Source organism: Thunnus thynnus, chromosome 6, assembly GCF_963924715.1.
Source record: "Thunnus thynnus chromosome 6, fThuThy2.1, whole genome shotgun sequence".
NCBI lineage: Eukaryota > Metazoa > Chordata > Actinopteri > Scombriformes > Scombridae > Thunnus > Thunnus thynnus.
Genome location: NC_089522.1, coordinates 30550631 through 30573394, shown reverse-complemented (window position 1 = coordinate 30573394; position 22764 = coordinate 30550631). Strand labels below are relative to the sequence as shown.

The window sequence follows — 22764 nt, the reverse complement described above, 5'->3', positions numbered from 1 at the left end:
CTAGATTATATTAACAGATCAGTCATTTACTCAATTTAGTTGTGTCAACTGGTCCCACTTATCCCCTTAGAGGGAACACAATGGTGTTCAACCCTCCAGAAGAGTTCCAGAGACTTTTAGAATCAATGCCAAGGTTGATGAACACCATTCTTCAAAAAGATATTCCCTCAATTTGTGTTTTGATGATGGTGATGGAGAGCGCTGTCTAACACATCAGTCCAAAATTTCCCATAGATGTTAAATTGGGTTGAGATCTGGTGACTGTAAAGGCCGTAGCATACGAGTCATTTTCATACTCATCAAACCATTCAGTGGCACCTCATGCCCTGTGATTGGGGCATTTTCATCTTAGAAGAGACCGCTCCCATCAGGATAGAAATGTTTCATCATAGGATAAAGATGATGACTCTGAGCAAGTGTCATGGGTCCCACGTGTGGTTAGGTTTAGACAACAAAAGCAAAATCGCTTAAATGTTAATAATAAAATATATATATATATATATATATATATATATATATATATATATATATATATATATATATATATAAATAATTTTAAAAAGTTGAGTAATGTCATAGTTTCTTCTAACAGATACTGTACTGCAAGATCAGATATTTTGGTGAAGAAACTACACTGTCTCTGAACATTTCACTAACTTGCCAAATACATTAACAACATTTCCTTGTTATGTCGAGAGAAAATTATTATTATTATTAATACCATCATCATCATCATCATCAATATATCATTTACTGTAAATGTAACAGTAACAATTTTATCCAGAGTGAGACTGTGGATAAAATTTTGATTCATTAAATTAAATTGATGCCACCCATTAAATGCTTCTTTACATCCTTATGTCTGAGATTTTTTTCTTGCATTTTCTCTTGGGGATTCTTCATGTGTGAGTGGATCTTCATGCTGAGAGGCTTGCCCAGAACATACTATCATAGTCCTCATTAATTAACTTCCACCAAAGCTTACATAATTCTCAGCCCAGAATTCAAAGGGGGGAAAACATAAAATAAAGCTGAAAAGGATACTAATTTACTGTGATGCAGAATAGACTATAGTTATTACATAACTAAATATATAATGTAATATACAGTGGCTCAATAGACAGCTTTGTCACCTCTGTGTCCTGTTTGTGGGAGTTTCCTCCCACAGCCCAAAGACCTGCATTGTCAGGTGACCTGGAAAATATAAGGTGTCTGTATGTAGGAGTGTGAATGTATCTATCTATATATGTGTTAGCTGAGTGACTGGTGACCTGCACACAATGTACTTTATCTCTCCTGCGTAATGCATGCTGGGTTAGACATCTGTCCCTGCAAAACAGAATGAGATAAGTGGATTAGAAATTGGTTGGATGAATGAAGTTCTTCTACATGGACCATTAACTGGTGAGGATGGTGACCTTTTGCCTGGAACTTTAAGCTTTAGCCTTTATTGTATCATAACAACAATGAGTAAGCACTTCATGAATGTGGCCATCATATACACAGTAATGACTGTTTTGCACGGATCTCATTTTCAACCACGTCAGACAAACATCAGAAAGCCAGCTGATTGAGTTTAGTTCAGATATTCTTTTTTACAGGAAGGCAGAATAGAAACATTTTTTTAAAAATGTGATGGATGGCTACCAGTGTTGGGTAGTAATACATTATACTGATACGTATTAGAATACTGTAAAAAAGACAAAGTGTTTGGGTGCGGAGGATTTTGAGTTGTTTAAAGGCAACTTGACATAGCTGACGGCTGAGTAACGAAAGTAAAGTAATGACTAATGTAATGTGTTACTTTTACTGCTGAGTAATGAGTAAATTAATATAATTACAAGAAAATAAGAGTAATGTGTAATTAGTAATTGATTACAATTTTCAACTTACCCATTTTTACTTATAAAGAAGTCTGCTTTGTGTACTTCTGTCAAAAATTAGATTTTTTTTTTTTTCTTAATGTGGGCTGATCAGCCACTGTTATTGTTGTGAACTCTACACTTGCTTTGCTGGAATTCAAAGCTTGAGAGGAGTAGCAACAGTCACTAAGAAGTTCAGGGCTTGCTGAATGGTCAACTACAAGTAAATGGACTTATTTATTCAAACTTTGGCAATGTATCATTCTACAAGGTTAGACATTTTGATTCTTTGATTTGGAAGCCAAAAGAAACGTGACTCTAGTCTCATAGCATTTATGATGATCATTGCTAAATAAGAGCATCTGTCCAGACTTCATTCTGTTATTGCTAAGCTTTCCAAATATGATGATCTACTGACTGTTAGATCCAAATACCCGGCAACACACAGATGTTTCCGGTACCAATGACGATGGTTTGTTTGGAATGATCACTGTGATTGTTTAGCAACCGTATCCATGCCTCATTTTTTTTTTGTTTGTTCTGTGATCTAATAAACAAATATTGTTTCATTAGGCTTTTACTCGGAATTTATTGTTTTATTAGGCTTTTACCGGCCATTTACAGTATAGTTATATTGGGCTTTTTCTGGTCATGTATGAATCAGACCGGACAAAGGCGAAGCTGTTGCTGTGGCTTCTGCTGCTGACACAAACATACTGGAGTCTGGCTCATCATCACTGGCCCATCCCTGGGCCTGTGTCAAAATGTTTATGTTTCTTACATCTCCCTGTGTGCTCTCGGATTAAGGAGGAGTTATTATGAAGACCAGAATGGTCTCTTTGGATGGATTATGCTGTCAGAGATGTTATCTAGGTGTCGTTGAAGCACACCAGCAACAAACCAGCCTGAACGGTCCGATGGTTTGATGTCACAGCTGAAAAAAAAAAAACATTCAGTATCTCTTTTAAAATTGAGGATCTACATCAAGTTTATACATTTTTCGTTTGAGATATGAAAAGACGTATGATAGATACATTTCTGGGGCAGTGGTGGAAACAACTAGATGACTAAATGATTCAAATACTGTAATATGAGGTACTTTACTTCATTATTCCCATTTATTTCTGCTATTCAACTACATTTAACATGGAAATAGAAGAGCTACAAATAATGTACATGCTGTAAGAAGTGATTTATTCCACTACATTTTTTTCTTATGGTGCTTTTCTTAAATTGTGTGCATTGTATTTTATTACTTTGATTATTCATAGTGTCAGTGCTTTTTGAAATAGGTATTTTTATAAAAAGGTCCCTCACAGTTCTTCAATCCATGGATTCTTGAAGGGCTAGATCAGTTTCTTCCCATTGCTCTTCCAGCAACATTCTGGGCAGTCTCTCACGGTGTAGAGTGGCAATGTTGTGCAAGACTGCTCAGGCGATGGTGATGGCACAGGCCCAGTCACGAGTAACCCTGAGGCTTTTTAGGCACTGAAACCTAGAGTTCTGTTGCCAAAAACCATCTCTGTGTGTGCCCTGGTTTTTGTGAGAGCATGGTTGAAGACCCTCTCTGCTTCTGTTTCTGGTTCTGGGTAGGGTGTCAGTAAGTATGACATGGGATAACCTCTGTCCCCAAGCAGGACTCCATTAAACACACCTGCAGAATAAAAGTGTTGGTTAAATATACATGAGATTCTTATGATTCAAGCAGATTAAAGATCCCCTTCACATATGTGTTAAGAATTATAAAAACAAACAAACAATAATGTGTCCCTGATACGGTTTTCCAGAAAAATGTAGAACTACCACTTTAAATTCCTTAAAATGACATCTACACCTTCCTCCAAATTCCAAAATCTATGACTATACAATTTATATTTTACTTAAAAAGTAAAAACCTCTGGGTAGTCACAACATTCTCTTGCCTTGTGAAAAAACATTTGGTTTTTCATAGGCCCTCTGCGGCTACATGTTAGTGCTATAACTTATTTGGTTAGGAAAGGAAATACCTGATTTGTTATCTTTTTTTTTTAACTTGTTTAATTCATTGATTTGTGCTAAAAAGATAGTGTGAGACACTAATTGTACAGTACAGTTGCTTCTTTGTGTAAGGCTGACATTGAAATGGACATTTCTATGAACAACTGCCAGAGTAACAGCATTTACATCCATAGAAGTGCTGACAGCAACACTAATTTGATCTATTATCATAGATGTGCCATTTTCATCCAGATCTAATTATTACTATTCTGCCTGCCAGTATATGGACAGCTGTACATTGAGGCTATGGAGGGATTTCCGAATGACATAGTCTGCCTCCACACATCTAGATGGGGCCTGGATACGCACATGGGTGTAGTCCATGGTGCCTATAACATTGGCAAAGCCTGAAGGAGAGGATTAAGTAAACACAGAAGCATGTCAGCCTGTAGGCTACTTTACATTTATTTTAGATTTTAATATGTAATAATATTTTAATAACACGCCTCATTGATTCACTGTGTTTCCTAGCATACAGTTGCCTGTGCAAGACCTTCCCTCTACATCACCAACACTGTACAAGACTGTCCCACATGCAGAGAAATGCAGAGTTATTCAGACAGACTGAACAGTGGTTAAGGTTCGGCTATGGTGAGTGTGCTTCCTTATGTGTGGTTCCAGCAGACTACGTAGGTAAACTATGCTGGACCTACTGAACCTGTGCCTCTACCACAGATACTCATCAGGGAAGCCCAATGGATTACCTCTGTCTCTGAAGACCTTTGGGACTGGTGGTGTAAACGCTCTGTGTAGGATCTGAGTGCTGGTTGTAACTTGTATGTAGAAGCACTGTTTTATGGCTTAGGACTATGTCAATTAACCTATTGTCTTTTGGTTTGTATTTTATTTCCCACCCACATTCTGAGAAGACCCTCCCCTACTCTGCCTCTGATTGACTCTGACCCTGATTTTTTACCCTAACCCTAACCAATGCCTAAACCAAACCAAACTAACCAATCTAACCACCAAAGGCAATGAGTACTAGCCAATCAGAGGCAGAGCAGGGTGGGTCTTTGCGGAATGTGGATTGGAAATGAAATAAGGCGGCTTTTCGAGACACTTAAAGACGTAAGACATGATTTTCATAACTTGTTAATTTTAATTAATACGACCTTTGGAACTAAAGTAAACATGTAAAATCATGCTTGATCACATTGTTAAAAAAAAGGTCTGAACTTACGTTTCCGAACATGGACATGACATAAGTGGTGCAAACACAAAAAGACACTTGACAGAACTGTCAGAAATTCTTTGACACACAGCTAAGCTAAAGCTTGGCAGTTAGCCTGGATCAGGCTAGTTCAGCAGTATAAATTACCTTGGTTACTGGGCAGGGAATCCTATAAGCCACAGTAATGAAACGGATCTCTCACTTAAATTAGCCAGACTTATCAATATTAGTCAGGATTTTCCTAAACCCCCGGTGATGTTTTGCGCATGTAACCACCCTATCGTGGTTTCAGAGACCTGGATATGGCCTTAAACCGGTTTTGAGAAACCGGATTCTGAACATTCTTTCTTGGTACAGAGGATAGTGGTTGGCATTTTTTAATATAATTATATATATATATTTTTAAGCTTTTATTATAGCAACAATAAAGAGAGATTACAGTAAATGAGATGAAACAACAGTCTGCTGCCAGAATCAAAATATGGAGCGGCTTTGGCTGTAAAACCCTGGTCACCTTCAGTCCCTGCCTAATGATCTGATGCTGTGCTCCAGGTTGTAGGGGAGTAATTACTCCGCAATCTAGCTGGGCGCTAAGCCAGGAAATGCTTTAAAGGTAATCATTAAATCTTAAAATCGATTCTTAAACTGACTGGTAATTGGAGTAAATGTAATTTACCTTGTATGGAAGAAGAGGAAGAAAGATGCAGGTATATGATCTCAAAAATCAGATTTGTAGTAAGTATTCTTTTAGAACTTAAGGTATTTTTATTTCACGTATACCCACAGGATCTTATTTTGAGAGCAAATGAGTATACATTTATAGCTAGTCATTGCTATGAAATGGAAAAAAAGCGGGAAATTTAAAATATTGCACATTGCATGGGACTGGAAAAAATAACACACACTTTGAGAGGTAAACTAAGTGTTTATGAGGAAATCTGGAAACCATTCAGTCTTAAGATATGGTGATGTCGGGAATCTCCTAATGAAAAAGTGATGCGTCATATTTTAATGTAAATCTAATGGTACGCCTTACCAGACATATTAACTATATAAAATGGGTGAAATGGCTTTGCTATCTGTTTTTTTTCTCCATTTTTATGTATATTTTTGTTGTGATTTTTTTTTTTTACATGGCAATGTTTTTGACAGTCCTCTTGAAATGTATATACATTTGTTGTTTATATATATATTCATGTATATAAAAAGAGAAAAGTAGGAAGAATGTGAGGGATGCGGTGCGGTAGAGAAGGGTTTTTGTTTTGTTTGACAAATTCTGATTTTTAAAAATACATGAAAAGGCATGCATATTAATTGGAAAATGATAATGAAAACATTCTTTAAAAAAAAAAAAAAAGATATGTGTGAACTCATCCCTTAATAGTCAGTAATATTCTCACCTTCACAATCTGCTGTCATAGGGAAACTGGTTGCTGAACTAAAGGAGTAAAAGCAGCACTGAGAAAACGATTAGTGTGACGTACTCTTACTCTACCCCCTTCACATGCACACATACACACAGCAGGTCAATGTTGCAGTAAAGTCCATCCATCAGTTCTTGTTGACAGGGCTTTTAAGGCTGATACCAACACCTTTTAGTATTTGAACTGTCTCCACCTTTGACACACATATTTCACTTTGGCAGACCACTTTCATATGTATCCTTCTACCAACTGCAGAAGGATACATGTTCAACCATAAATCGAGCTGCTCCTATATCATGTGCATAAACAAACTAAAGCAACAACACTCTGAGCCGGATGGGGTTCTTTCTGTTTGGCGTTTGTAGACTCCCTGTGTCTGCATGGCTTTTGTCCAGGTACATTGGTTTCCTCCCACACCCCAAAAGACATTCAGGTTAGATGAAGTGGAAAGTCTAAATTGCTTATAGGTGTGAATGTGTTTGTATGCTGCCTGCTGCCGTAGTCTCTAGCTCTCCTGTGACCCTGAACAGATTAAGCGGGGATATAAAATTGAATGGATGGATACTTTGAGGCCAACAACAGCATTGAAATGTCTGCCAAAGCAAAGCACCACAAGGCAAAAACGGTAACACTAAATGTTATAAAAGATCTGAATAACAGCGTTTACGCATTCATTTTTACTTGTTATTGTTATTAGCTTTCTTTCCTAGTTATATTTTTAGATTTTGTCATATTTACATGGTAGTATTTTCATATCTCATAGCTGACTTGGGCCCTGATTGGATTTGCAGCTGTAATTTTGTTGTAGTGGCGAATCAGATGCTGCCTGGCTTTGGTGAACTAGTGTTTCTATCGTGCATGATACTTTATTTCATGATACTGACAATACAATACAACACTGACATACTGACAGAAAAGAAAAAGATGTGGGTTGGAGTTAGAGATGTGAAATTGAAACTGGATGAATTATTGAAACTCATATCTGGTAAGTATTTACAATTCAGTGTAATTCTGTCATTTATTAGTAAAGTGTATGAACTACACTGCAGATTGGAGTTTCTGCTAACAGTGAGATTAACCTGCTACAGCTGTCTCATATTAATGGGTCCAACACCAGTCAAACACACTTTAAGTGGACTCGTGTCATATGTGTGTCTCCTAATTTAAAGGAGTATTAAGAGATTCTAAATTATCCCTCCATATGTTGCTAAAAAATGGGGTAGTGGTGTTTCAAAAACCCTAAGAGGAAATGTAGGCATACTGAACAAGTCTTAACTCAAGGCTCCCTTGTCATGTTGTTTCTTTGGTAATGCTATTATGCTAAAGTTATTATGCAGTCATAAAGACTGTTTTGTGTACTCATTTATTAATTGTTTTAAGTTAAATAGTGTAACGCTAACTGTGCTAGCTTGGCCATTTTTCTATTTAATTTATCGTTGTATTAATATATTGTTAGCATCAAATCTTATACCATTGGAAAGCCTGTTTATTTCCCTTTTAAATGGTGCCACATTTGTAAGGAACATGCATTTGTGGGATGAGCAGCAGAGCTGAGTATGTGGGTTGCACCCAGGAAAAATATGCCAAATCTTCTCTGCCAATGCCAAACAGTTTATTTTGCTGTTGCTATCTGTATGAGATTTATTGCCAAGAAGCATTGTTACAACAAAGAAATAATCTACCAAACACAAATTTCCTTACTTTTTGTGCTATGTTTAGTAGTGCATCTACTAAAGCTCTAAGCAGCAGATCAAATAAGTTTGGAGATGTATTAAATGAATAACAGCACACATGACTGTTTGTAGTTCTGTATGTGAAATTGAACTTGAATTTATATTGTTTGAGTCTGTGGAGAGAAAATTTCAGTTGGAGTTTAAGTGCAATTAAATGTGTATAAATAAAGACTGGCAGAAGTGAGAGAAGGAAACACACTACCTGTTGCCCGTCTCATTATTTCCCCCTTCAGGCCTCACACATGGGGCCTGTTACATTTCTGTCACCTTGTTTTAATGATTTTTTGCTCACTGGTGACCACAAATCAATAAATGCAGCTTGCAGCTAAGCCACTTGCTCTTATGCTGCATTTACTCATTATTAGCAGAATGGGAAGAATAGGAAAACTTCCCATTATTCCAACTTGTGAGTGTTGCTAGCCTTGTAGTCATACAATTAGCCTTCATTGAGTATTTTTTATGTCATGTTCATTAGGGATTTAGGGTTGACAAGAGAAACCAGAAGTACAGCTTCTTTTGAACGTTTCCCACTCCACAGCTTGTAATTAAACCGTATGACATGAAAGCAGTATTACCGCTCTCAGCTGCAGCTTGTTGCCATAGCCTAGAAATGTTAGTTACTTACTCTTTAATCTGCAACTATTCACCCTCCTCAACACATTAAGTCTGTTTGAGTTGTCATTTTGGTGCCAACCTCCCAGCTCCATTCACAATATCGTTTTAGTAACACTTTATTTCAAGTTTAGGCAGCTAAAACTTAAGGTCAGGGAAAGATAATTCTCATTTTCCAGGGGCAGGACATGACCCCTGTCTCTGCTTTGTACTCCCATCATTCCACCCTGACATCCTCCCTTAGACTTGTGCAATGCCACTTGTTTTTTTTTTTACCCCTGAATTCAAACAGCTGTTTTTTCAAAGGGGACGTATTATGCTTTTCCTTATTTTAAGACATATATATATTGTCACAATGTCGGATGTTAAAAGTGGCCGACGTGTCAAATAACGATGTAAACGTATGTAGCAGTAATCCCTGTGAGCAGAAAGCAGCAGCTTCAGACTGCTCTGAACGTTTGGTTTCCAACGGTTTTTTCTACTTTCAGCCCGAGCTGACATCAGTTCGTGACGGATTTCCTTATATGGACATCTGCTATGTGCACAGCGTGCAAGTTCGCTGCTCTGCTCCGAGAGTATATACGCCAAGCCACGATGCCATTACACAGCACAGCAAAGTAAAATAAGTAGTTTACCTGTTTTGAGGTGTGCTGGTTGTCTTCAGCTCTTCATAAAACTTCTCACTGTGGCTGTTTCTGCTTGTACTGGTCGTCCCTGCATTATTTCTTACTGATCCGCTGAACAAATAGCTCCAAATAGCTCCATATGTTGTTGTTTTGACCGATTTTTAGCGCCGCTAACAAAGCTCTGCTAAGTCAGTGAGGAACATGTTTTTACTCCCTGTAAATTCTTCACAATAAAAGTCTCCCATTAGTTAGTCATTTAAAAGCTTTTAATTTGAAGCAGTAAAGCAGGAAATGTTTGGTTTGCAATGACGGTAAAGTTACACAACTCTGATACGTAAATCTGGCCAATCAGAACAGAGTGGGCTCATCCAGAGGGGGGCCTTAAAGAGACAGGAGCCAAAACGGAGTGTTAAAGAAACTGTGTATATTGAGGGGCTGCATAAAGAGCCCGAATAAGATAAATAAGGAGTTTTTTGAACTTTGAATCATGCAGAGCTACTCTAGTGGAGTCCAAAAATAAAAATTTAGAGCTGGAAATGAGCATAGTAGGTCCTCTATAAATAAGCACTGCTACATTTTTTATAGACTAGACAGCTGATATTCACATGAATGCAAGAGATTTATTTCTAGGGAAAAAATAATAGTTTCAGGGCTTCTGTGCAAACAGCCAATGCCATCGTTTTTCTGATGAAGAGAATTTCTACAGTCAGGATTGTTGGACGGCAGTGAAAAAATAACAGAACACAAGTGAGTGACAGGTTCAGAGTAAAGAAAAATAAGAACTGTTGAGCTTGAAGCAGAGGTGTTATTGAAAGAACAGTGTAAATATCATGAGGTGAGGGATCAAAGTGAGGATGGCAAGCAGGTTACAGGAGGTGAAGAGTGGGGAAAATGTGGCAAAAGGAAGACTAAGGAAGATGTGTTTTTATACCAAGCATGGGAAATGTGGGACTGACTGCCCTTTCCATGAATCCAGATGAAAGTGATGATCTACAGTTAATGGGAGAATAGTATTAAAAAGGGAAGAGGATGGTCAAAAGAAGGATTCATAAACCCAAAGGCCAATGAGCCAAGAGTTGGAGAGAAAATAATCGAGGATTCAATCAGAAATCAGGATTTTTGTTTGTTTTTTTGCAACATGTAGATAATCATTGTATCAGTTATACTGCATACAATAGCAGAGGTGATGTGATTCAGGAAGTTGGGTATATTGTGTAATAACTTGATCATCCACCCTCGTTTTCACAGCCAAAATAGTGCTTTAGAAAATATGTTTCAAGATAAATGGCCTGATTTTGTGAAAGCACGATTAAATTCACTCCCAGCGTGCTGTTTGAGTTTTAAAACTCAAGTTTCAGATGCTGGTGTTTGGCAGGTGCTATTAGATGTCAAAACAAAATCAGGGAACACACCTTTAAACTGAGGAAGTGTTTAAAAGGTCAATTTGTTTATGTACAAATCTATGGTATGTGTGAAATATTAAAAAATCAAAAGAATCAGTCTTAGATATTACATTATTATAACCAATAGAAATAATTACCAAAATGAGTGAAATAAAAGCCAGAACTTGTCATGGTGTCAGCGTGCTTTTTTGTGTGAAGTAAGCTACAAGTGCAAAATTTTTGCTGAAGTTTTGCACTTGGGAGTAGCAAAAGATAGATGCAAATGCAGGATGCAGGTAGCTGAACTGAACAGCGCAGAACAAACAGCAGACTGAACAAAACGAAACTGAACTCAAAACCAGGACTACAATACAAACTGAACTAATGAAACAACAAGGAACAGGTGGCAAGACACAAGGAGAGGCTGGGAGCTGATTGGCTGGACACAGGAAGCAGGGTGGGGCTAATGAGACTGAATGCAGGGCAGGTGTGGAGGGAAGAGCAGGCTGAGGACAAATCAAAAACAGAACTTCATCCATGAGTAAAAGACAAGTCTACAATATAATCATGTACAATCCTCTTCATACATAAACCGTCGCTCATTAAACTCGCTGGGAATTACATAAAGATATCTGGAATAAGTGCACAAGTCACACTGAAGAAACTTAAGCATTACATCGCCAACCTAGGAACCTTTACCAAACAGACTAGAAACATAAATTGCTGTCAACATAGCATTTATGTCACAGACCAATAAATCTGTCATGCGGAGTGGCCTGCATATTAAGGCTGCATGTAGCATTAACTGGACTGAAAGACAACTGTTGCTCTGAGTTTCAGTTCACTTCTGCACTTCATTACTATGAGTCATAGTATCTCAACAGTATCTCAAGTGGTCCTTAAATATAATCTGCATCCTCTCTAATCTGTCCTACTCCCACTCAGTCCAGTTCAACAAACGGGGGAAAAGTCTAGGGGACAAAGAGCCAGACTGTGTATGCAATTACACCGCATCTAAGATTTACTTTGCGTTGTGTGTGAACACACAGTATGACTTCCATGGAGCACATAGGCATCAGTTATGCAGCTGCACAGGCAGCAATTAGTTCCCTCAGATGTATGACACAAACAAATGAGTAGTGTATACACATACTGTTGACCCTGCCTGCCTTTTTGGATAGTCTGCCATCCTTCTAGTGCCCCTTTGTGTGAGTTGATTGCCTGCCTGTTACGGATGTAACACAAGCTTTTAACCCACATGTTTTGACTATGAGCCCTTTACTGAGCCCTTAAAGGTGTAGAAAAACTTTCATTTGAGGAGTATGAAACTAGATTTGGGTATTTTTAGAGATGTTGAAACAAAGAAAACTACCCTGAAACACACAAATGCATACGCTGCACACACATAAGTAGTCACAGCCCAGTGCAGAGTATTTTGACTCATCATGAGAAAAATATCATGTAGAGTAAGAAAAGTGGATGAAGTTGTTGTTTTAAGTTTTTTTTTGGTTTGAAATTCTTAAAGTGAGCTAATCCGACATGCACAGCTTCTGGGCAATTTAAAATATGACAAGATCTCCTTTAGACATCGACACAAAGAGACAAAAAACAGGAATTAAGTGAGACATGAGACAATACTTAGAAAGAATTTTAACTGAAGAGAGAAGATGAGAGGAGGGTGTTCAGCTCAAAGGGAGCTGAAGCATCAATTCCACAATCCCATATTTTCAGGCTGTCGTCTGCTGTGAAGAAAAATGAAAGGGGAGGAAAACAAGTGTTGGAAACCAAAGAATAAGAAAAGCACACTGTGTGATGGAGCTGTCAGGAAGGCAATTTTACATTTGGTGTGTGACAGATGGTTTGCTGGTGTCTTCCAGACAAACATTCTGGCTGTCTTTCACACCGGAAAAGAACGACAAAGCCTAAAACTTTCTGGACATCTTAGACTTGTGTTTTCACATCATAGAGGTTTAGAAATTTGGAAAGTGTTTCAGAGGACATCAATATGTCTCACCCCAGGCAGGCAGGCTGGCTGACTTTCCTCAATTGTATCCGATCCTCCCATCACTGAATGTACTCAGCCGTTGAAATCAAAATGTGTGATTAAAATCTTAATGCTTGTGAGAAACACAAACCAGCAGCTTTTTTAAAATCAAATTTTCTCATTCCAGGACTTTATTATAATCATGTTGTATAACAAACATGACATCCAAGCAGAAGTAGTTCAGTTTACTCATCAGGAGGAGTATTCAGCCTGTGAAAGCAGTTGTATAATGTCTTTTGTGGCTCTAGAGGGAGCTTTCAAAGTTAAAAAAAAAAACAGGTTTGAGACTTGAAATTTGTAACAGAAACCCTGTATTACAAACTGGGGGAATCGTAAGATCCAGTGTTTTTGGAGCTTGACCTTTTTTAATTGAGACTCCAAGAGAGAAGTCATGCTGCTTTGATTTTGACCACTATTTTTTTACCTGTGTCTCGTGAATCCCTCAAATTCAAAGAAGTTCAAGCACTAAATAGCTGGAGTTTACCTTTTAATTTGATATAATAAATTACATAATATAGCTCAGAGTTGAGTATTTTAAGGACATGAATTATTACTTTAAACCTAACTGCTTGTTTTGCCATTTGGGGTAGTGTGAGCAAGTTGCAAACACAACATTGACATATCTATACCTTTTAAAGTCGATATGAATGTGTTAGCAAACAGTTGCTCATTTACATGTCCAAAAGATGCAGAGCAACATTATCACTCACTGGTTCTTTAACAGCTAAATGCTCAACTATGTTCACCAGCTGGTCATTAACTTTGTCTGCCTGCTGTTTGGTACTGGGCAGGTAGGACGCAGTGGGTCTGTCAGAGCTTTTTCACTGAAATAGCTACTTGCTGTGGCAAATTAAAAAAAGAGAGAGTGATGAGAGTGAACCTAAACAATAAGTTGTGGACAGTAAAATTGCTAAAAGACTTGGTAGAGCTGAGGGGAGCAGCAAAGTCATAATAATAGCTGGATTAAACAGAGTGAAAACACTATAAGAACATAACACTATGAAATGCACAATGCTGTCATGGGAGTAGCAGGGGATGGGCCCTAATGCAGGACGCAGTAGCCAGTATGAAATGAAGAATGTATCTTTTTAATAAAGATTCAAGTGTGCAGGCATAACAAATCAGAACTAGGCAGAGTAGAACAGAATAAACAGAGCAGACTGAACAAAGGATCCAACAAGACTGAACTGAAAACAAGGACCTAAGTACAAACTGAACTAATGAAACATGGAACAGATGGCAAGACACAACAACTGATTGGCTGTGGAAGACATCGGGATCAGGGCTAACAAGACTGATAGAGAGCAGAGGGGTGTACTACGAAGCGAGATTAGTGGGTTTGCGAGGTATGTTGAGCCTAAAACCAGGGTTTTCAATGTCAAGAAGGTGGCTCTCTTTTAACCTAGCTAGATCACCATGGTGACTGATGCGGCAAACTTAGCCTGGTCCGGAGCAGGTTATGTTTCGAGTTTTGGCTTTAATCGGCTATAAAAAGTGTCGCCCCTTCACTAACCACCTCTTTTGAAAATGGCATCACCTGTGGACCTTGGTGCAATTATTGTGCAAGGTTCTCTTCGAAGGGAGAGAGCATTTAGAGACAAGAGTGATCCGCTATCTTTTCCTGACGTCATTCTCTGTGAACGCTACAGATTCTCAGCTGAGGGATTACGTTATTTATGCAAACTGCTGGAACCATATGTGAGTAACTCCACAAAAAGAAGCCACGCACTCACAGTAGCACAAACTGTGTGCATATCAATGCGTTTTTTTGCCACGGTAACCTACATGTGTTCAGTTGGTGATGCAGAAAATCTGAGCAAGAATACTGTATGCCGCACTATTCTATACTATATGTTTGTAGTGTTCCCTGGCCATTTGCCCACAATGGCTATAAAAGAAGCCTTCTATAAAATCGCAGGTAACATACATTAATAGTTCACTATATTAATAATCAGTATGACGCATACTTGCATGTGAAATATGATGTAGAAATCTAATTCCTTCATAGGATCCCCTAGGGTTCCCATCAGTGGAGCCTTAGGGAAAGTCCTTTTAAAAGAAAGTCCTTTCATAGTATCAATGTTCAGGTAAACTACTTGGTACTCATTTTTGTAAGGTGATTGTTGGCACATAGCATGCAGGTACACTAACGCTTTTTAATAGTGCTACACATTAAACTTTGCACAATTTATTAAGTTGACAGGTTGAACCTTGAAAAAAAGAATACACCAATCACAGGATGTGTTTCACATTTTAATTGAGTTGTTCTGCCTTTGCTGGGAATAGAGAAAAAGAGTCATAAGTATACAATGTCAATCATGCTTAACCAATAAAATTCTAAATACCATTTACTGCAATACCTTCTCTAGTTGCTCAATTTCCAATTTGAGCTTTTTGATTTCTAGTTCTTTTTTAATGTTGGCAGTGGTGGGTTTGGAGGAGATGTAGACCTGTGTGTCATCGGCATAACAGTGAAAATGGATCCCATGGTGATGGAGGAGAGTAACTATGAGGAGGAGGTAAATGGTGAAAAGAAGTGGACCCAAGACTGACCCTTGGGGGACACCAAGTGAAACACCCGAACACCCAGACTTGTGATTCCTTAATTGCACGAATTGTTGGGGGTCAACAAGGATGTGTGCTGGCGGCTCCGGCAAAACCATAGTATCTCCATCGACTGTAATTTAGATAATGACTTTTCACACCTGATGGCCTGGACAAATATGCATTTAGTTCTTAACCACCAAACCACTTATACATACCCAGGACAAACAAATGTTGCTGGGAGCTGCCAGTGACACCCCCTTTAATCCCCTCCATTATTGTTCGACCTTCATTGTTAGAGAGGGCTAGCTCCTCTGAAACTCTGGTGGAGCTGGCCCCCCTCCAGTCTTCCTTTTCTCATTTTTTTCCCAGTTTGCTTCAGGTAATATTAACACTTTTTACATTTTACACAGCATATCATCCGAACACCGAAAGAATGATGAAGGCACAGCAATTACATACCACTTTGGAGGATGTTTTTATGCTTGGTCCTGATTTGTTTTCAAGTCCTTTTAACACTGCTGGTACCACAGTTATTAGAACACCAATTAGAAAATCGATTAGTCTTTAATTATACTTACCATTGTTTTGATATGTCATATTGTAAGTTTGTAATGGTGCAATAGATTAGGGTTACTTGTGGGATGGGATTTTGTTGAAATATATCAAATTGTATTTCAAATTGTAAAAAGAAACTAATAAAAAAACTAACCACTAATGAAGACAATACTTTGAAGAAAAAAAGAGAGAAAATTGAAAGTCTATTGGTATTTATCACAGATAATATTCAACTAAAGTGAGGCCTTATTTGCAGCAACTGTGTTGCTTTTTGCTGTGATAATTGTTTTATATTGCTCATAACCCTCCATTATAGTCACTTGTTCTTCTTGACTAAAGTAGGCGGCACGCGATCTATCCATTTCGTGCAGACAAAGAGTCAAATGACGCGTCAAACGCCCCTTTTTATGGGAACGCGCACAAAGCCTGAAGCAGAAAGCCAGGATTAACAAAGAAATATCAAAAACACCGTCGTGATACCAGTTATCTCTGATTGCGAGTTTAGGTTTTGTCGAGCCAGCTTACTGAAAGAAAGCCTGGCTATGTTGAACTTGCTTTGTAGTTGGGAAAGTGAGAGAAAAGCAGGCTGGAAGCCTGAAGGGAAGCAATGCAAACAGACGACCAAAAACACAGAAAACACAAGTAAATCAAGTCAAGTTTATTCATAAAGCACATGTAAAAACAACCAGAGTTGATTAAAGTGCTGTACAATAAAATAACAAAAGTAAATTAAAACAACATAACAAGGTAACAGCAAAAAATGAGTAGAGATGACATAACGATGCTATCCCATACAAATACACAAATAAATAAGCCATAGTAAAACATAAAGCATAAAGCTTTGAGGACACTCTGTGCCACAGAGCCAAGTGGGCTGCAAGACAGCTTGAAACATGCAAACTCTTTAAGTCCAAAACACAGATCTCTTCCATTACCCAAAAACTGATACATCACCAACTGTAGTGTGAATTGCATGAAAAACGTTAAACATTCTCAAAACAATCTGGTCATTAACAAACATACTCCTTCTTAACCAGGTGAAGGCAAAAGTATTTCAGATTTCATGACCACCTGTAGGAAAGACTGACACGAGGATCTCGGGATGACGTCAAACGGCGGAGTGCAGAGAGAGAGAGAGAGAGAGAGAGAGAGAGAGAGAGAGAGAGAGAGAGAGAGAGACTCCCGCAGATGTAAGACCGGAGTAGAGTGACTTTACCAGGGACAGAGGAGGGTAAACCTGCCCGAACTCACTTAATGCACTTTTATGTCTGTGAAATATTTTTATTAAAATGTACATATTGATTTGTTATTGACTGATATACAGTGAACAGTAAGTTTTCTTAGCCTACGTTTGGTACGAGGTAATATACTGAATACATATGATGACAGGAGGACAGGGTCTTTTAAGATTAGGAGACTGTTTTTTTGTTTGTTTGTTTTGTTTTGGGTTTTTTTCATATACTTAATATTCATCACGTAACTTTTGCCACTACACAACTGGTTAATTTACATTAATTTGGAAATAAACGCGAGGAATTATGATTCATGTTGCTTTAATAGGTTAAGTTTTGTTTGTGGTATGTATATAAAAACCCGTTAAAAGTTCAACGATCAAGTTTTTTCTTTTCTTTGCTTCATTTGTGTCAAGCTCTGAGGCTTTCGTCGATTTCAGGCTGTTAGAAGTACACGCGGCGTCTGTTGTGTATCGTACTACACTCTACTGGACCTCGATTGATGTTTTCAACGTGTGCAAGGCAACTAATTGACGTCCACATCTCACTGTTTTTTTTTTTTTTTTTCAGATTTCGTGATGCGCCACTCGTGCGTAAAACCCTGGCACAGTCCCCAGAGCGCACAGGAAGCACCAAGAGGTAACTCCACCACCCGAAACCATAAATGAACATCGTAAACCTTATGATGGACACGTTCACTCTCTAAAGACTCACTTTAAATTCTCGGCGTCGGAGAAGAGAGAATCAGAGGAGGAGAGGAAGGATAAACGCAGACGTGGGGACAAACGCAACATCGGCAGAAAGGATGTGATTTTCATGCTGGCTTAATAGAGAAAAATAGAAGGAATTAATCCGAATGGAGATCAACAAAGTTGTTTTTGTTTTTGAATAACTGGAAAAGGGAAACCAACTCTGATAGCACAAAACTGACAGTGGACTGCTTATTTACGTATATAACGTGCAGAAGATGAAGCAGGGCGTCTTGAGCGTTTTCACATGAAGGACTTCACACAGATATTTTACACTCTATATTCTACCACGGGTGGACTCTGAGGAGGAGATTTTCTCCAGAGGAACTCCATCTGACAGGATTATTATTTATGCCTATTATTTCCTCACATCATCCTGTAACTGTCTGTACAGTAGGCAGGAGAGGTAAGAGTGCATGGGAACAGTTTACATAATTTTTTTTTAATGTTATTTCGTTTTCTTAACATCCCAGAAACTGAAACAACAGTGACATTTTTTACCCCAAAATATCTAATGGACTTGCTGTTACCCTCTCAGTGACATGCTGCTGGTCCCTCAACCTCAGATTGGGAACTTGCTCTCTAAATACTGGTCTCTTCTCTGTTGTCTGCTAGTGATCTGAACTGTGCATAGCAAACGTTTTGTGCTGAAGGACTGATGTATCATGTGAGAGAAAATGTCTTAAAAAATAAGACAAAGATATTCATGTTTCTCTAAACTCAATAATGTCTCTGAAATTTGTGGATTTTTGTCTCACAATGATCACTGATTCTTAGTTTGCCAACTTTAATCCCCATCTCTTCAAACATGGAGAATGTGTCTGTCCCCGGTGGTGCGCTGCCGGTCTGCAATGACTCTGTGGACTTCTACTCCCTCATGTCAGGGAACAACACAGACCTGAACTGCACTCCTCCCTCTGAGTTTTACTTCTCTGCTGACCTCTACGTTATTCTACCTGTCATCTACTCTGTAATCTGTGCTGTGGGATTGACAGGCAATACAGCTGTCATCTATGTGATCCTCAAAGCCCCCAAGATGAAAACAGTCACTAATATGTTCATACTGAACTTGGCCATCGCAGATGATTTGTTCACTTTGGTGTTGCCAATCAACATAGCTGAACATTTATTGCAATTCTGGCCTTTTGGTGAAGTTTTGTGCAAAGTCATCCTCAGCATTGACCACTACAACATCTTCTCCAGCATATATTTCCTGACTGTTATGAGCATTGACCGCTACCTGGTCGTCTTGGCCACAGTGAGGTCCAAACGCATGCCTTACCGCACCTACCGAGCAGCCAAAATCATCTCATTATGCGTCTGGATCCTCGTTATCCTCATCGTCATGCCTTTTACTGTTTTCGCCAGTGTCTACGTCAACCCGAACGATGGGAGGAAGAGCTGTGTGCTCAGCTTCCCCACTCCTGAGAGTTTGTGGTTTAAAGCTAGCCGGATCTACACACTTATCCTGGGCTTTGCCATCCCAGTTTCAACCATCTGTATCTTATACACCATGATGCTCTACAAGCTGAGGAACATGCGTCTCAACAGCAACGCCAAGGCGCTGGACAAAGCCAAGAAGAAAGTGACCATCATGGTGTTCATCGTTTTGGCCGTCTGCTTGTTCTGCTGGACGCCATTCCACCTCAGCACCATCGTGGCCCTGACGACGGACCTGAGGACCACGCCACTGCTAATCGGGATCTCCTACTTCATAACCAGCCTGAGCTACGCCAACTCCTGTCTCAACCCGTTCCTCTATGCTTTCCTGGATGACAGCTTCAGGAAAGCTTTCAAGAAGATGTTGGAATGTAGGCCGGCCTGAATGTAAGACACATGAAACCTGCTGCAGAGGTCTCCACAGAGACTTACAGAGTGAGGACAGACTATGGTGGAAAACAAAATTGGAAAGATTAACTTAAACTTTTGGTCCAAATCTGAATTTTCAATTTATGTGTTGCAGATTTGATTGTTTGGTTTGTTAAAGCTACACTAGGCAACTTTGCACATAGTTTTGCACACAATAGTAAGAGGTAGTGATAACAAATGTATCTTTGATGTATAGAAAACATGTAAAACTCTTAGTGTGACAAACCACTCCATAAATGCTTTTTACTGCAGTAAACCAAAGGCAGGAGAGAGTACAAAGCTTCAAAACCCAAACAGAGCTGTTTGAGCATCACCCTTTAGTTTAAATTCATCATCTCCTGTGGGCGGAGGAAATTTCCTGCCAGCAGAAGTCAATCTGAGCGAGTGGAAGCAAATTGAAGTCTCTTATTTACGAGAGGTAGGATGCTTTTCTTTGTCACAGCCGGACTGTTTTGTAGTTAGACAGAAGTTGCCTAGTGCAGCTTTTTTATGTCTCTGAGAGTGCAGTGGGAGAAAGAACTGGAAGTTGACAAAAGTGGACAATATCGCTTGCTATACGGAATGATTAATGTTCACATACAGAACAATGATGACATAAAAAAAAAGCTTGTTATAACAGTCAGCGGAATTGCTCATCTTCATTATGTCTGAAGAATTGGCCATGAAATCTGATTGTTTTCCAGGTTAAGACTGCAATTAAAATGTCAGACCATTTTCATGCAGGTGAAAAATCCCATTATGAGGCAGCGAGCCTGGATGGGTCACTCTATGACCCTCACTGTCTCCGTCCGAACTCAGAGGGATGGAACATCTGCTGTGTGGAGAAAATAAAGTTCAGCACAGTGTCACTGATTTGCATGCTGTCAATCAAAACAACATTGTGAGACTAGTCAGGGTTGGAGGGTAAGAAGATGTATTTTAGAGATATACAGCTGTCTGGTCATGAAATAGTTGTAGAAATCCATCTCAAGAAAGTACTGTTTAAAATCCAAGGTTAAAACTGGTGGGAGTACTTGTGTGATCATGTATGCAAACACTTAATTTCCTTTAAATGATGTTGTATTTTGAGCAAAGTAATCCCAAAGGAGCCAAATCATACATTTTGTGAAATCACCTGAAGTATTACGGTTCTGTTTTTTTGGGCAGTTACATACAGAAACCTGAACCATGAAAATAATGTCACTGTTTGAATGAAGAATGAAGTTCTGCTACAGATTTTTTTACTTTCATTTCTATTTTCTTCTTTTTTTTTCCAGAATGTATATGTACCACTTTGGGAATAAAAAAACAGAACCTTACCAACCCTGACAACAGTACTGTGGGCCTGATTAAAGACAGGCATGGGACAGGAGGGCTATCCATAATGTATGTTGTGTTTACTATCCCACGTCTCTATTTTTTTGTGAGCTTTTGTCGCCCCCTTTTGTCGACAGGGTGGTGTCACCTAAATATGCAGCCAGAGCCATTTACAGACTTAAAGCAAAGACAACATTTAAAAGGTGTTACATGTCTTTACACAGGCTGTAATGCTCAGTTGTGTGTCACTGTATGTGAAATGAACATTTATAAAGATTATGTAGAATTTTCCCTGTCACTCCTCACCACAATTCATGGAGATTCATATTGCTGTATTTATCCTTTATCTCTATCTGGTGTCTATAAATCAGATTTAAAGGCACTATGGTTTGTGCAGAAAGAGAAATTTGGGTCCATTCAAAACCTCTGTGTAAGTAGAAAGTTGTATTACACAGCCATTCAAAAGAATATAAGTAAAACAAATAATACATAGAGATAAAATAATTATGTGAGAAAAGTTATGATTTGGTACCTCTAACCTTGGAGTTGAAACTTTTTTTTTATGCAGACTCATGTGTATTTGTATAATTGGTTTTGAACAAAAAAAATGTTAAAAAGGTTTGAAATGCACCGCCATTATCATGCAATGAGTTCCATTCATGCTATTATTGCTCATTCTTGCTCAGATTCTCGGTTTGAAAAATCTCAGATGATACTTTCTGGAGCTCAAATGGGGTCGCAAGTCAGAAAAAGAATAAAACCATATTAACATTTCATCTTTTCTAGTAAGATGTGACTGGAAATCTCACTATTTTTGCTGGGTTTTGCCACATTGATGGCACCTTTCTTATTGCTGCTGCCCTTCCTCTAAAACTCCAAGGAAAGGTGTAAATGTGAGCAGCTGCCTGTCATAGCATTACCTTGGGATATTATAAAGTGACAATGCTTCAAACTGTGGCTTCCACAACCTTTTCAGCACAATTCTAACCTCACTTAACCACTTTCATTACTTCTTACAAAACATGATTTTTATGATCTCTTGGAAGCCGGTATGAAGCCTGTACACATCATTATTTCAGCGGAAAACATGCTAAAACCTATACTCCTGCTAATTTCCCCCTTTTAAATGTCCTCTTAATTTTCTTTAGAGTTAAAGTTTTGAGTCTGAGAATTGACCAAAAACAGAAGTTTGTAAAAAAGGATCATAGAGTGTAAAAGATTACAAAAAAGTCTTCTTGTGCTCATTTATCCTGTATTCATCTTCTGTTACAGGTTTTCTGTCCTCAGTGTTGTACAATTCAACAGTATCTTGAATCCTATAGTGTAACAACAGACTTCTTTGAATGTTTTTGAATGTTACACAGTGTACTATTTTAATGTTTTAAGTCATGACACTACAGTGCCGATGCCAGTGTAACTCACCTCCTGCTGTAGATTGCTTGCAGCAGCAGTTTAGCAAGCATGTGATAAAGCTTTGTCTGTATGGCTCTGACTGCAACGAGAGAAATTCTTCTGCCATGTCCAGCTGTAAATAGTTCACTCTTTCTCCCATTTAACTGTACATAGGAATGTATAGTCATAGGGATGTATAGTCAAATATTCTAACTTGTGTGTCACACAAATGA

General features: G+C 38.5%; 2 protein-coding genes across 2 annotated transcripts in view; one reads left to right on the top strand and one right to left on the bottom strand.

The window, feature by feature from the left end:
- rps21 (ribosomal protein S21) overlaps positions 1-14722 on the bottom strand; it is a 324604-nt gene extending 309882 nt beyond the window's left edge. Inside the window, exon 1 of the mRNA XM_067593357.1 lies at positions 14718-14722. The gene's annotated coding sequence lies outside the window, so the exon portion shown is untranslated. The remainder of the gene's footprint in view (positions 1-14717) is intronic.
- A 2099-nt stretch (positions 14723-16821) lies between these two features.
- On the top strand, positions 16822-22282 carry npbwr2b (neuropeptides B/W receptor 2b). Its single transcript, XM_067593332.1, has one exon. It carries the CDS (start codon positions 18783-18785, stop codon positions 19797-19799), a length of 1017 nt encoding a protein of 338 aa, XP_067449433.1. The 5' UTR covers positions 16822-18782; the 3' UTR covers positions 19800-22282.
- Positions 22283-22764: the final 482 nt, after the last annotated feature.

Excerpts from the sequence above, each read along its gene's own strand:
- npbwr2b (XM_067593332.1), top strand. The coding sequence starts at position 18,783 with ATGGAGAATGTGTCTGTCCCCGGTGGTGCGCTGCCGGTCTGCAATGAC.